The sequence below is a fragment of the Salvelinus fontinalis genome, unplaced genomic scaffold, assembly GCF_029448725.1.
Source record: "Salvelinus fontinalis isolate EN_2023a unplaced genomic scaffold, ASM2944872v1 scaffold_0041, whole genome shotgun sequence".
NCBI classification, from domain to species: domain Eukaryota; kingdom Metazoa; phylum Chordata; class Actinopteri; order Salmoniformes; family Salmonidae; genus Salvelinus; species Salvelinus fontinalis.
Window position 1 is genome coordinate 282,129 of NW_026600250.1, and position 16,868 is coordinate 298,996.

A 16,868-nucleotide genomic window follows, 5' to 3' on the forward strand; every position below is an offset into this window, starting at 1 on the left:
CTGCTTTTAGAATATCAAGATTCATTCTCAGATGTGCCAACCCAAATGCATGACATTGGGGACTGGGCCCGATCCAACAACTTGCCTATCGAGTGAACCATGAAAAGAGAGAGAGAAGTGAGGTGGAAAGTTACTACGGATATTGCAGGAGTTGGTTGCTGATTGTCTCAAGGGTGGGCAGTCAACAAGTTTTGCGTTTAGCCAGTGCGTTGCCATGGGTCACTATTTTGACTGCACTTTTTCTATATTGGAGATGGGTTTTGTTTGGGGTCGTTTCAAGGGAAAGAGAGTTCTAGAAGCTAGTTAGTTTTAGGTTTCTTTGTGGGGAAAATAAATATTGTTTTTAATTGTTAGACAGACACCATGTTTATATTATATATATACATATACTTTTGTCTCGTGGCTCTCAATGAATCATCTGGGGGTGATTCGTCAACCAGCCATCATTATCGTAGAGCACTCAATTGATTCACTTTATATGTGTGCATTGATCTGCTCCCTTATTATAAAGTGAATAAAGGTTTAGTTTAAGAATAATTCTTACTTGTGTGATAAGTTTCTCTCCTCATTTGATATTAAAGAAATTAACAACCACATTTGGCGATGGGGATGTGAGTCTTCACTTGGTGACCGCTTCTGACGACCTGGGTAAATCGTGCACTTGGGATCTCAGGGAGACCACACTTTGGGAACGGAGCGGATGGACCCACCTTTGATCTGAGAGGCAGCGAGCCGAGTGGATACCACATCTCGAACGTAGTTTAAAAAAAGAACGAGGTGAGCAAAACAAGTGGAGTTTTTAGAAAAGCCTCGTAGGCTCTGAGTGTGTATTCCTGTGTGGAGGTGTAAACAGGGCCCAGTCAGGAGGCTCTGAGTGTGTATTCCTGTGTGGAGGTGTAAACAGGGCCCAGTCAGGAGGCTCTGAGTGTGTATTCCTGTGTGGAGGTGTAAACAGGGCCCAGTCAGGAGTCTCTGAGTGTGTATTCCTGTGTGGAGGTGTAAACAGGGCCCAGTCAGGAGGCTCTGAGTGTGTATTCCTGTGTGGAGGTGTAAACAGGGCCCAGTCAGGAGGCTCTGAGTGTGTATTCCTGTGTGGAGGTGTAAACAGGGCCCAGTCAGGAGGCTCTGAGTGTGTATTCCTGTGTGGAGGTGTAAACAGGGCCCAGTCAGGAGTCTCTGAGTGTGTATTCCTGTGTGGAGGTGTAAACAGGGCCCAGTCAGGAGGCTCTGAGTGTGTATTCCTGTGTGGAGGTGTAAACAGGGCCCAGTCAGGAGTCTCTGAGTGTGTATTCCTGTGTGGAGGTGTAAACAGGGCCCAGTCAGGAGTCTCTGAGTGTGTATTCCTGTGTGGAGGTGTAAACAGGACCCAGTCAGGAGGCTCTGAGTGTGTATTCCTGTGTGGAGGTGTAAACAGGGCCCAGTCAGGAGGCTCTGAGTGTGTATTCCTGTGTGGAGGTGTAAACAGGACCCAGACAGGAGGCTCTGAGTGTGTATCACTGTGTGGAGGTGTAAACAGGACCCAGACAGGAGGCTCTGAGTGTGTATCACTGTGTGGAGGTGTAGACAGGGCCCAGTCAGGAGGCTCTGAGTGTGTATTCCAGTATTTTCCCCAGTATGGGAGGAGTTGCTAGATTTATTGAATAAACCTTTTCCATAAAGTTAGTGAACCAAGGTGGCTGACTAGCTGTTGATGTTGAAGAAGTGTCCCGTCCACTAGATTATACGTCACAGTGGCAGAATCACCTGAAAGACGGACATCGCCATCTGCTGACTGGAGTTGGTATCGCAGTTGAGAAAATACTTTCAGACAAAAAGCTAAAAAGCGACTGCATCTAAAAACCAACGACTCTCTTTGAAAACAGGCGATGTGGCATCAGAAACATTTATTATAGTGTAAAAATGTACTACAAAGTGTAGCTAAATAGAATAACTTTGGTCATACCCAGTCAGCACGTGATGTCCAAGGACGTCGAATTATGGGCCATATCAGGTCTGTCTGTTGTGGCCACTATTTCGCCCCAAAATACTAATCCCAAATTGGGCTGTGTATAACTATGTAAATGTCTCTCGGACAAGGTGACTTTTATCAATATACACTCTAAAAAGTAAAGGTTCTTGGAGTATCCTTTAGGGGTTCTTCAAATTGAAACTGTGGGGGACCCCCTAAAAGTTATTCAAAGAACCTTTTGTGGGAACCCCTATAAGTTCTTTGAAGAACCCCTTATCATGGTTCCTCAAAGAACCTTTTGGGGTTCATGTTTTAACTCCCTGTCCACCCTCTCTCCATTATAAAAACATATTTTAATAATAACAATATTGATTTAAATAATTCATTGTTTATTTAGTGGCACCACAAATGTGAATAAATATTTACAGAACAATTTACCAAATAAAACACATTACAAAATTGCAACATTTCTGCAGACATGTCAGACCATAATAAATAATACATTTACTTTGTATAGTGCTTTTCATGACATTTAAAATATATAAAATAATGATGTACAATAAAAACAACATACATTAAAAATGAATCATAGGTAAACTAACAATATTGTAGACTTGATGCTAAATACAGATTTTTCCGCTTTAGTGTGTATATCATATCCACTTAGTAATGTTAGGAAGTTTGCCATCTTTATGACCGGCCCTGGTAACTTCACCCCAACTTCTCTTCTCCCCAGAACACAGTAACTTAAGAACAAAAATGTTTTTCTGACATTTTTGGGAAAATTAAGGGAAAATAAAAAATACAGCCCTAGCAGAGCCCCAAGTCCCATGGGGACGTCCTCGAGGGCGTGGATGTTCTCCCCATCAAAGGCCAGCGGGATTTCACTCTCATGGTGAAATGGATTTCCACCGATGTGCAGTAAAGGAGTGAAGAGCGGTGAAATCTGTGTCAACAAAAGTAAGAAAAGATTAATACACATACAATTAACAAAGAACATAACAAATGTTCAGCTGTAGTTTAAAAAAAAGCATGCACACCTATGTTAATGAAGAAACAGATGATTGGTGCATAGGCATACCTTGTCACGGACATAAAGGCCACTCGGGTCCTCATTGAAGAGGTTGGGCAAGAGCAGAATCGCTGCTGTGGTCTCGAGTCCCAGTAAAGTAAAGCAATGATCTTACTACACTTGCTAATTTTATCACAAAATACATTAGAGAAAGGGAAGGAATAAGAGCAAATCCCTCTTCTGTATTGTCCTTCAGGGACTGTCAAAATAGCAGGATGATGTCCTCACCCCTGCCTCACCTCTCTACCTCTGATAGTCCTTGACTTATCTTTTTGTCTATATCCATTCCATGGACTTGATTCATTTATGAGAAGATCTGAAAAGATCATTTGCACACATTTGTATGCTAATAGATTTTCAGTTTGTATTGACTGCTATGTAGGTTAAATGTACACTTCAAATGCAGCTGTCCTACAACAGATCTGTACCTTCTTCTTGATCCCAATTGCATTGTGTCCATGTTCTGTCCTATAAGAATTTCAAAGGAAGAGAAAATGTGTCAAAGAATAGTCTTACAAGCATTAAAACATATATATATATATATATATATATTAAATAAATATTGAAAGATAAATGTCATCGACATACAATTGAAAGCAAAATATTAGAACATATTGGAGAAAGCACTAGCCAAAATAGTACTGCCATAGAGTAACAATACTGCCATACAGGCCTAATATCACATTTCAAGATATCTTTGTACACATATTGTTCAATATTTTATCATGCTGACTTGAAAGATTATACGCAACATTTTGCTGCGTGGCAACACTGTGTTTGGATTCTGAAGGGCATTTATACAAAAGAGGTAGTCTAGACACTGTATTAATACCATTATGCATTTGAATCCCATCTACAGCTACCATCTAAGATATTAATTTCCCTCCACAAGGGGGCGGACATGTAACGTTTTCAAAAATGGGATAGTATTGTCCATGTAACGTTATGCCCCCTTGTGAGTTAATAGTATTGCATGCTGTAGCAGGCTATATAAAGAGGAAGACCCCTATTGACGATTCAGATCGTTGTAACAGGTCTCGTCTGGACAGGTCACCGTCCTTAGTTAGTTAGTTAGTTAACGTTAGCTAGTTCATTATCACAGTTAGTCAGAAATATTTAATATTTTCAAGTTCAGAAATCAGAACCCATCACCTGCTATGTAAAAGAGACAGAAGAATGTACAATGGTCAATGCTATCCGGGATCCTTGGGACATCCCTACCCTAAACCCTAACCTTAACCCTTTTAAATGTTAACTTCAATGGGCTAGGGACGTCCCAAGGATGTATCTCTACCTGAAAATACATGATCTAAGTGATTGATAGTTTGTATTCAGTTGTCATTAAGCCTTATTTACTTTAATGAACTACTAAAATAGTGATTTTGTCAGACAGAAGCTCTACACTTTATTGACTGACTGATCCATTCATCCTTCCATCCCTCCTCAGCCTTCCTCTCCTCTGAAGACCCAGTGAGGGTGGAGCTCAGTCAGAGAGCTGTTGAGGGACTGGTTAGGAAGAACACTTCTACAGCCAGAGAGGTGAGAGGTCACAGATGGTTTAGATGGTCAATATTTATGTCCCCTTAGCGGTTCATCACGTAAGCAAAAGGGAATATGTTCCATAATCCATGTTTATTTACATTAGTGCAAATTGTCCACAGATATTGGTGTAATTTCTCACCCCTTTTGGCTGTATGAAAGTTAATTTCCCCTCAGGCACACACATTTGTTATTTGCTATTATGAAGGTCATTTGTGTAGAATGTACTTTTCCCCACTCATTCACCCCATCTCTTTACATTGCTGATGCATATTTGGTGCCCTGACTGCATCCAGACTGTCAAAGGCCCATCCTGGTAGATCTGAACCTAATGCAGCTTGGAGTGATCAGATGACAGAAGTCACATTTAGGTGCCTGGTGTAACTGAGGCCATAGATGCTCCATATCCATTACTTTGAATGTTTTATATAATATGACTAAAAGTGTTTCTGTGTTGCAGGGGCAGTCAAGAAATGGAACAGCAAGGCCACAGAACATGACATAAGCAGAGCTGTGGGAGACCACCTCAAGCCCCTGGTTGAGCCGGGGGTGGTGTTTACCACTCCACCAGCAGAGCTGTGGGAGACCACCTCAAGCCCCTGGTAGAGCCGGGGGTGGGGTTTACCACTCCACCACGCCTTCAGCAGGCTGGAAAAGTCATACTAAGATGGACCATCAGTCTGTTGATTGGTCAGTCATTGGGTTAATTTGTTTTGCAATATGTTCAAATCAAATCAAGCTTTATTTATACAGCACATTTCAGACATGGATGCAACACAATGGCTTCACAGGAAAAAACAATGAAAATAAACAGAAATATTTAGTAAACAAAAATAAAAGGATAAAAAAACAATAATTACAACTTAAAGACTAATGAGCATCCTAAGGAAATGCCATTGATTAAAATGTTAAAATATCCAACCCAAAATATAAGCTTGTTTTTTAGGAGGGGCTCTGAAAGACACTATGGGGGTGTCCACTGAAAGTTGACTGGTAACAACAACTGGGACCTAAAAGACACCCATCATGAGACCCACTAAATCTGCCCAAGAAGAGGCAAACAAAAGAAAAACCCACACCAAACTTAAAGACAGGAAGCAAACCAAAAAGGTGGAGCAACTAAAGGTGTTGACTCTCCACATCTATCAAGACAACTGGAACACTGGGCCAAACACTCTTAAATAGAACCTGGACCAGCTCAGGTGAAACACCTTCCCACTAACGAGATGGACAAGCCAGCACAGGTGTAACACATACTGACTAACGAGGTGACACCAATCAGTGCGTCCTACGTGCTAACGAGCTATACGCGCTAAAGTCCAACCTCAAAACATAAATGGAAAAACCAAAGACTAACTAACACCTTAAGAGTTTGCGCACCACCAACAGAAAACAACTTCCATTTCACATTATAATCAACTACAATGCTTCACCTTCACATATAAAAACATGAAAAATAACGTGTATTTTTCTCTTCCTAAAACTCACTAGCTTCTAGGAACTCTCGTCCCCTTGGAACGAGCCCAAACATAACTTATCTCTAATACGGAAATTCAAAATAATTTGTGATCCATGGAACGCACTGGCTAAACACAAAACACAAATCTTTTTGACTGCCCAACCTTGAGACAATCAGAAACCAAGTTGTCCTCACAATGGACACAAGCACCAAAAACCCTGTTGTTTTGACAAGTAGCAATAAATCACTGATATCAATTAGGGGGGAAATCAGGTTGTAGGTGCTGTTGAAACTAACACAACTAAAAAAACACATGGAAATGGGAGATATCTTTCACCTCACTGGTTAGAGGACAACCTGCAGAAAACAGTCAGCTACATTTTGGAGTGATGCATTTAAATTTAGGGGTCGCTAAAGAAAGGAACGCAACACTTATTTGTCATCACTCATCGATATCATGTTGAAATCAATTGTGCCGAGAGGAGGGAGATGAGGTTGCACGTCCTGCTAAAACTAACAGCTCAAAAACCACACGGAATCTGGGAATAATGTGTACGTCCCTGGTTAGAGGACAATTTGTAGAAAACAGCTCGCTACATTTTGAGGTGTTGCATTTTGATTCAAGTGGGTCACCAACGTGGTAAGTGTAACACAGTTCTTTTTGTGTTAGTCACTTTTTGTTAAATCACATAAATAGTACTCTTTCAATTCAGAGCCTGGATTTCCCCCCTGAGGCTAATATCCATATCATGTTGAAATCAATAGAACAGGGGACAAACATTTAGGGTTCTACATTGTGACATCATTAAAACACTCCTACTACAATGTTAAAACATTCTATATTGTGACATTTCATTGATATCATGAAACAACTCCTTCATGTATTTTCTGATGTTTGATCAGACACCTTTTATTAGAGTATCTCTTGTCACATTGATTACAGCTATACGATTTCTCTCCTGTGTGTATTCTCTGGTGTACTTTTAGATTGCCAGATTGAACAAAACTCTTCCCACATTGATCACAGCTATAACGTTTCTCTCCTCTGTGTGTTATCTGGTGTGAAGTCAGCTGGCCAGATGTAGCAAAACTCTTCCCACATTGATCACAGCTATACGGTTTCTCTCCCGTGTGTGTTCTCCGGTGTGATATAATGCCGCTTAGCTGAGTAAAACTCTTCCCACATTGATCACAGGTATAAGATTTCTCTCCTGTGTGTGTTCTCTGGTGTCTAGTCAGAATGCTGGATGTATTAAAACTCTTCCCACATTGAGTACAGCTATAAAGTTTCTCTCCTGTGTGTGTTCTCTGGTGTGACATCAGGCTGCTTAGGCTAATAAAACTCTTCTCACATTCATGACAGCTATATGGTTTATCTCTTGTGTGTGTTCTCTGGTGTGATGTCAGGCTGCTTAGGTGAGTAAAACTCTTCCAACATTCATTACAGCTATACGGTTTCTCTCCTGAGTGTGTTCTCTGGTGTGATATCAGGTTGCTTAGCTGAGTAAAACTCTTACCACATTGAGTACAGCTAAAAGGTTTCTCTCCTGTGTGTGTTCTCTGGTGCCTCTTCAGATAGCTAGATGTAAAAAAACTCTTCCCACACTGAGTACAACTATACGGTTTCTCTCCTGTGTGTGTTCTTTGGTGTACAATAAGATGGCTAGATGTATAAAAACTCTTCCCACATTCATCACAGCTATACGGTTTCTCTCGTTTCTCTCCTGTGTGTGTTCTCTGGTGTGATATCAGGGTGCTTAGCCGAGTAAAACTCTTCCCACATATACCACAGCTACATATATAAGATGTCTTTCCTGTGTGTGTTCTCTGGTGTGATATCAGGCTGGTTGAATGGGTAAAACTCTTCCCACATTGAGTACAGCTATAAGGTTTCTCCACTATGTGGATTCTCTGATGAATTTTAATGCCTGCTGATGAGGTGAATCTCTTCCCACCATCAGAGCAGCAGTGAGGTTTCTTCCCTGTGGATCTCTGCAGGTGTTTCTTGAGGTGTTCTGATGTGGAGAGACTCTTCTCTGCCTTGTCAGCATCATGAGGTTGTTGAGGCTCCCCAGAGGACCCACGGTAGTCCCGTCTCTCTCCTGTGTGAACAACAAAGTCAGACATATGGTTAAAGGCCCACAACAGCGGAAAAAAGTGATGTAAAAAGTGATGCCAACAGCGTAACCATGAAGTTGTACAACAATTGACGTCTGTAATGAATGTAATGATTATTTGACATTTGTCTTAAAATGAGCAAGAACAGTCATATATTGTCTTGTTTTCACATTAGTAGTAACATCTAAGCTTGTAGACTAGAAATAAGTTATTCATGTTGTTGAAACTCTAAGCAGTGTGCCAGGCGACTTTTGGTCTCCAATATAGGCCCCTTTCTGTGTTTGCTAAAATTGTGGCACGAGGTCGATGCACATGCAATTTGGTTGTAGAAACTCCTCCCTGCTAATGAGAAAACCACTATTTATGGATGTAGTATATCTGGTAATGAGGAAACCACTAGTTAAGGATGTAGTATATCTGGTAATGAGGAAACCACTAGTTAAGGATGTAGTATATCTGGTAATGAGGGAACCACTAGTTATGGATGTAGTATATCTGGTAATGAGGAAACCACTAGTTATGGATGTAGTATATCTGGTAATGAGGAAACCACTAGTTATGGATGTGGTATATCTGGTAATGAGGAAACCACTAGTTATGGATGTAGTATATCTGCTAATGAGGAAACCACTAGTTATGGATGTAGTATATCTGGTAATGAGGGAACCACTAGTTATGGATGTAGTATATCTGGTAATGAGGAAACCACTAGTTATGGATGTAGTATATCTTCTAATGAGGAAACCACTAGTTATGGATGTGGTATATCTGGTAATGAGGAAACCACTAGTTATGGATGTAGTATATCTGGTAATGGTAATAACAACAACATAGACCTACTGTAGGACCCATAACTTCACCAAACAACAAATAAAGGAAAATAGCTCTGTGTGTTGGACAACAGCCTATCCATCAAGGAACAGTTCTCTACACATTATGAGCAAAGTATGTCCGTGTCCAAACAGACTAACGAGACCCTACTGTAAATCAAGCAGACAATAACATTATAAACATCAATTTGTTAGGGATGTTTGATTCAACGTGGAGCACGACATAACTGTCTTTACCAGAGTAATGAATGAAGAAGCACTTTGGTTGTTGTTGCATGTCGTGATGTTTGTCATTTGACTGTCATTCAGAAAATTATTTCCTGGATCAGCTGATGATAGTTGAACATGTGACTAACTAAACAGCTACAGTATTAAGAATTATGTGTAATTATTGAAGAACTGCGTTAATGACAGTATCCATTTGGGTGTTGTCAATAAAGTTAAGGTGACTCTCGGTTAGAACCATTGAATTTAGCAAACTCTGAAATGATTTGATTTGGAATTTCTGTGCCCATGAAAACTGTTTTCCCAGCGTAATATAAAGGAAACTAAATGTTACTAAAACTGTAAACTAAAACTGTCCTAACAGGACAATAACCTAAACCACAAGGCCAAATCTACACTGGAGGAGATTACCAAGATGACATTGAATGTTCCTGAGTGGCCTAGTTACAGTTTGGACTTAAATCGTCTTTAAAATCTATGGAAAGACTTAAAAATGGCAATGATCAACAACCAACTTGACAGAACAGGAAGGATTTTAAAAAGAATAATGAATATTCACATGAAGATCAGTCTCCTATTGGATGACATCACGACTTCCCATCAAGCCAACTCCTTGAAGGCCTTACTATGACATCACTCACTCCTTCTAGTTTGCAGTTGCCTAAAAAACACTATTTTGCTCAAAACAATTTATTTGTTTCCCTTTAGTGTGTTTATACTTTACTGTATTTATATATCACTTTTCAACAGGAAAAGTTAAAATCACTGGAGGACGTCATGAACAATTAATATTTTTATTTATTTAACCTTTATTTAACCAGGTAGGCCAGGCAAGAAAGTTAATATTATTATATTATTTTTCACCTTTATTTAACTATTATGATGTCATAATGATAGTTTAACCAGGCAAGACAGTTAGACAAGCTGTATTTAACCAGGTGGCCATGATGTCATAATGATAGTTTAACCAGTTGAGAACAAGTTCTCATTTACAACTGCGACCTGACCAAGATAAAGCAAAGCAGTGCGACAAAAACAACACAGAGTTACACATGGAATAAACAAGCATGCAGTCAATAACACAATAGAAAAATCTATATCTATATACAGTGTGTGCAAATGGAGTAAGGAAGTAAGGCAATAAATAGGCCATAGTAGCAAAGTAATTACAATTTAGCATATTAACACTGGAGTGATAGATGTGCAAATGATGTGCAAGTAGAAATACTGGTGTGAGCAAAAAAAGTAAATAAAAACATGGGGATGAGGTAGGCAGTTGGATGGGCTATTTACAGATGGGCTGAGTAAAGAGTCTAGTTACAGTAGGTTGTATCTCTCTAGGTCATGCCAGTAGGTTACAGTAGGTTGTATCTCTCTAGGTCATGCCAGTAGACTACAGTAGGTTGTAACTCTGGGTCATGCCAGTAGGTTACAGTAGGTTGTATCTCTCTAGGTCATGCCAGTAGGTTACAGTAGGTTGTATCTCTCTAGGTCATGCCAGTAGACTACAGTAGGTTGTATCTCTCTAGGTCATGCCAGTAGACTACAGTAGGTTGTAACTCTGGGTCATGCCAGTAGGTTACAGTAGGTTGTGTCTCTCTAGGTCATGCCAGTAGGTTACAGTAGGTTGTATCTCTCTAGGTCATGCCAGTAGGCTACAGTAGGTTGTAACTCTCTAGGTCATGCCAGTAGGTTACAGTAGATTGTATCCACGTGGAAACAATTATCAACCCAATGTGGAAAGTGTCGATTTTTGGTCAACAACAAAATGAATGGCTTATTTGCTACATGAGGTTTACTTGATCCAACAGAAGTTTCGTAATGCTTACGTTGTTATGTGAACATGCCAGTAGGCTACAGTAGGTTGTAACTCTCTAGGTCATGCCTGTAGGCTACAGTAGGTTGTATCTCTCTAGGTCATGCCAGTAGGTTACAGTAGGTTGTATCTCTCTAGGTCATGCCAGTAGGTTACAGTCTCGTAATGCTTAAGTTGTTATGTGAACACGTGACATACCGACAACTTTGATAAAAACACTATAGGAGTTGTCTCCAGATCGCTATGCATATTCATGCTAGTAGCTTAGCATCTCTCTCCATTGAATACAGGTGGTGCATATTCATGCTAGTAGCTTAGCATCCCTCTCCATTGAATACAGGCGGTGCATATTCATGCTAGTAGCTTAGGATCTCTCTCCATTGAATACAGGCGGTGCATATTCATGCTAGTAGCTTAGCATCTCTCTCCATTGAATACAGGCGGTTGACGAAAACCACCCTCATAGAATATAAACAATAGATTACAATAATAAGATGAATCCACCAATCCAAAGAAAGGATAGGCGGGAGCTAGACAACCCGCAGTGCCGCTTTGTGGACAACGACTCCCCTTGTTAGGGCGGAGAGACATCTTGTCAGTATATCCATAATCTTTGGTGTAGCCAACCCAACTCTCGCATGGCACTATTGGGGGAACGGTGTGCAGTAAATAATCACTCCATGCCGTGCCCCCCAGTCTGCGGTCAGCAGATAGACCCTTCTCAAATATATATGTTAAATCACTTTTTGGAAACGGAACGGAGAAAACAAGAGGTAGCTTGTTCTCTACGTCGTCTGATTCTAGACATATCAGTCATCATCCTGGGCCCTCCGTTGAAGAGGTATTGACGAGCCAACTCCGAATATCCAAAGTTAAAAACACATTTAAGGCGGTACTTACTGGTGTTAATCAGATCTCCTATCTCCACCTCTTCATCTTTCAATGTGACAGTAATCTCCCCTTCCTTCTTCACTCCAAAAACTGCATCCTCTTCTTTTACTGTAACATCCTCCTCCTCTTTCTCTTCCTCCTCTTCTTTCATTGTAACATCCTCCTCCTCTTTCACTCTGAACGCGTCTTCCTCTTCTTTCACTGAAACGTCTATCTCTTCTTCTTTCACTGTAACAGCCTCACCCTCTACTTCTATTTTTACTGTGATATCCTCTTCTTCCTTCTCCTCTTTCACGACAATGTTCAGCCCCAGAGCTTCTTTCTCCGTCCAGCAGACCGCCTCTTCTTTAACATGAGGGGGGATGTTTAGTGAGCTCATGTTCAGGGATGTTAGCTAGCTAGCTATCATTAGCGACTAGGCTAGTGCTAATTTAACCAGCCAGCTACTATAGCTGACTAATACAAAATAACGTAATATTAAATAAGTTAACAAGTAGATAAGACAGAGGTGTGGCTAAAACACAGTAGCTAATATACACCGAAAGCGTGTAAATAGCTTGAATCTTTCGGCTATGTTGGCTAGCAAGCTACCGAGGTGGTTGACGAGCTGTTTATGAAGAACCGTCCACTAGATTATACGTCACGCTGGCAGCGTCGCCTGAAAGACGCACATCGCCGTCTGCTGACTGGAGGGGAAACGCAGTTGAGGATCATATTTTATTTTCAGACAAAGATTATTTTAAATGGATTTAATTAAATAATACCATTATATTGAGACATACAAAGACAGGAATGTGTTGATTGATTAGTGCGATTAAAAAATGTTTACCACAGCATATTTAAGGCAGTTTCATTAAGTCAAAATAAATCTAAATAATTAGCTAGCTACCATTTAAAATAATCTGCTCCTACATGGTGTAACAATACATCATGTAGATGTATATAATGAACAGACTAGGTCTATACTGCTCCTACATGGTGTAACAATACATCATGTAGATATATATAATGAACAGACTAGGTCTATACTGCTGCTACATGGTGTAACAATACATCATGTAGATGTATATAATGAACAGACTAGGTCTATACTGCTCCTTCATGGTGTAACAATACATCATGTAGATGTATATAATGTACAGACTTGGTCTATACTGCTCCTACATTATTATGTATTATTATGTGTTATTTATTTCTCCTTTATTTAACCAGGTCGGCCAGTTGAGAACAAGTTCTCATTTTACAACTGCGACCTGGCCAAGATAAAACAAAGCAGTTTGACACACACAACAACACAGAGTTACACATGCAGTAAAACAAACATACAGTCAATAATACAGTAGAAAAATATGTCTATATACAATGTGAGCAAGTGAGGTGAGATAAGGGAGGTGAAGGCAAAAAAAGGCCATGGTGGCGAAGTAAATACAACATAGCAAGTAAAACACTGGAATGGTAGATTTGCAGTGGAAGAATGTGCAAAGTAGAGATAGAAATAATGGGGTGCAAAGGAGCTAAATAAATAAATAAATACAATAGGGAAAGAGGTAGTTGTTTGGGCTAAATTATAGATGGGCTATGTACAGGTGCAGTAATCTGTGAGCTGCTCTGACAGCTGGTGCTTAAAGCTAGTGAGGGAGATAAGTGTTTCCAGTTTCAGAGATTTTTGTAGCTCGTTCGTATTAATGCAGATATTATGGACATTTTATTTAAAACATGTAATTAAACTATAATTGTAGCTCCTTTAATTTAGACCCAAAATGTATTTGCTATGTGTGCTACGGCCCGGCTATTAAAAGGAACAGGCGACTATTTGAGACTCAGCCTCAGAAATGTTTGGTCACATGGAATCAAGTGGTCACTAGATGTCTACGATACCAAAGAGAATTATAGTTGGGGGTGTTGGGTGTGTTGATATAACGGTAATAATGTCACATGGAGTCAAGTGGTCACTAGATGTCTACGGTGCCAAAGAGAATTATAGTTGGGGGTGTTGAGTGTGTTGATATAACGGTAATAATGTCAAAATTCCACTTTTAGTCTAAGGTACTAGATCACAGTGTTAGAGTTGTCACTATAGACCCGAGTGGTGCAGCAGTCTAAGGTACTAGATCACCGTGTTAGAGGTGTCACTATAGACCCGAGTGGTGCAGCGGTCTAAGGTACTAGATCACAGTGTTAGAGGTGTCACTATAGACCTGAGTGGTGCAGCGGTCTAAGGTACTGCATGGCAGTGCTAGAGGCGTCACCCGGATTCGATCCCGGGCTTCACCACAACCTGCCGTGATCGGGAGTTCCATAGGGCGGCACACAATTGGCCAAGCGTCGCCCGGTGTTTCCTCCTACACATTGGTGCAGCTGGCTTCCGGGTTAAGCGGGCGGGTGTTAAGAAGCGCGGTTTGACGGGTCATGTTTCAGAGGACGCATGACTCGACCTTCGCCTCCTGAGCCCATTGGGGAGTTGCAGCGATGAGACAAGATCGAAATTGGGGAGAACAAAACGGGGGTAAAATGATAAAAAATGTTTTAAAAAATGACAACCAACATAGGTTGCATCCCAACGTGGCAATAAACAGTAGGCAAAGTGACCAGGACAAAATGAACTCAAACGTTTTACCATTGGAACACTTGATGTAATGATGTAATAATGGACAGAATGAACTCAAACGTTTTACCATTGGAACACTTGATGTAATGATGTAATAATGGACAGAATGAACTCAAACGTTTTACCATTGGAACACTTGATGTAATGATGTAATAATGGACAGAATGAACTCAAACGTTTTACCATTGGAACACTTGATGTAATGATGTAATAATGGACAGAATGAACTCAAACGTTTTACCATTGGAACACTTGATGTAATGATGTAATAATGGACAGAATGAACTCAAACGTTTTACCATTTTACCCTCCATTTGCAACAACGTCACTGAGCACCATCACTGTCTTTCCTTCGTGGATCTCCTGCATGTTTACATATCTGGCATTACTCATCTCATATGTATATACTGTATTCTATCCTATTCTACTGTATCTTAGTCTATGTATTACTCATCTCATATGTATATACTATATTCTATCCTATTCTACTGTATCTTAGTCTATGTATTACTCATCTCATATGTATATACTGTATTCTATTCTATTCTACTGTATCTTAGTCTATGTATTACTCATCTCATATGTATATACTGTATTCTATTCTATTCTACTGTATCTTAGTCTATGTATTACTCATCTCATATGTATATACTGTATTCTATCCTATTCTACTGTATCTTAGTCTATGTATTACTCATCTCATATGTATATACTGTATTCTATTCTATTCTACTGTATCTTAGTCTATGTATTACTCATCTCATATACTGTATTCTATCCTATTCTACTGTATCTTAGTCTATGTATTACTCATCTCATATGTATATACTGTATTCTATTCTATTCTACTGTATCTTAGTCTATGTATTACTCATCTCATATGTATATACTGTATTCTATCCTATTCTACTGTATCTGTCTATGTATTACTCACCTCATATGTATATACTGTATTCTATCCTATTCTACTGTATCTTAGTCTATGTATTACTCATCTCATATGTATATACTGTATTCTATTCTATTCTACTGTATCTTAGTCTATGTATTACTCATCTCATATACTGTATTCTATCCTATTCTACTGTATCTTAGTCTATGTATTACTCATCTCATATGTATATACTGTATTCTATTCTATTCTACTGTATCTTAGTCTATGTATTACTCATCTCATATGTATATACTGTATTCTATCCTATTCTACTGTATCTTAGTCTATGTATTACTCATCTCATATACTGTATTCTATCCTATTCTACTGTATCTTAGTCTATGTATTACTCATCTCATATGTATATACTGTATTCTATCCTATTCTACTGTATCTTAGTCTATGTATTACTCATCTCATATGTATATACTATATTCTATCCTATTCTACTGTATCTTAGTCTATGCATTACTCATCTCATATGTATATACTGTATTCTATCCTATTCTACTGTATCTTAGTCTATGTATTACTCATCTCATATACTGTATTCTATCCTATTCTACTGTATCTTAGTCTATGTATTACTCATCTCATATGTATATACTGTATTCTATCCTATTCTACTGTATCTTAGTCTATGTATTACTCATCTCATATGTATATACTGTATTCTATCCTATTCTACTGTATCTTAGTCTATGCATTACTCATCTCATATGTATATACTGTATTCTATCCTATTCTACTGTATCTTAGTCTATGTATTACTCATCTCATATGTATATACTGTATTCTATCCTATTCTACTGTATCTTAGTCTATGCCCCTCTGACATCACTCGTCCATATTTTTATATATTCTTATTCCTTTACTTAGATTTGTGTGTATTAGGTATTTGTTGTGAACTAGGAACACAAGCATTGAGTTAGATATTACTGCACTGTTGGAGCTAGAAACACAAGCATTAATTTAGATATTACTGCACTGTTGGAGCTAGGAACACAAGCATTAAGTTAGCTTTTACTGCACTGTTGGAGCTAGGAACACAAGCATTTAGTTAGATATTACTGCACTGTTGGAGCTATGAACACAAGCATTTCGTTAGATATTACTGTTGGAAACACCCCATCTCTTTACATTACTTATGCATATTCAGTGGCCTGACTGCATCCAGACTATGTCAAAGGCCCATCCTGGTAGATCTGAACCTAATGCAGCTTGGAGTGATCAGATGACAGAAGTCACATTTAGGTGCCAGGTGTAACTGAGGCTGTAGATGCTCCATATCCATTACTTTGAGTGTTTTATATAATATGACTAAATATGTTAATTTCTGTGATGCAGGGGCAGTCAAGAAACGGAACGGCAAGGCCACAGAACATGACCACTCCACCATCAGAGCTGTGGGAGACCACCTCAAGCCCC

At 39.4% G+C, this 16,868-nt stretch overlaps 2 protein-coding genes across 3 annotated transcripts in view; one reads left to right on the forward strand and one right to left on the reverse strand.

Annotated features, from left to right (window-relative positions):
- LOC129842436 (zinc finger protein ZFP2-like) overlaps positions 1-12,683 on the reverse strand; it is a 41,934-nt gene extending 29,251 nt beyond the window's left edge. Inside the window, exons 1-2 of one of the 2 annotated variants that reach the window (XM_055911003.1) lie at positions 11,908-12,683; positions 4,889-8,120 (exon numbers count right to left, since the gene is read on the reverse strand). In XM_055911003.1, coding sequence (XP_055766978.1) covers positions 6,880-8,120; positions 11,908-12,277 — 1,611 coding nt within the window. In that variant the 5' untranslated portion in view covers positions 12,278-12,683 and the 3' untranslated portion in view covers positions 4,889-6,879. Of the gene's footprint in view, positions 1-4,888; positions 8,121-11,907 lie in introns of those variants that run through there. The other variant, XM_055911001.1, reaches the window with a different exon arrangement.
- Positions 1-16,868, forward strand: part of LOC129842435 (zinc finger protein 883-like) — a 182,299-nt gene that overhangs the window by 124,976 nt on the left and 40,455 nt on the right. The gene's annotated exons all lie outside the window — the stretch shown is intronic.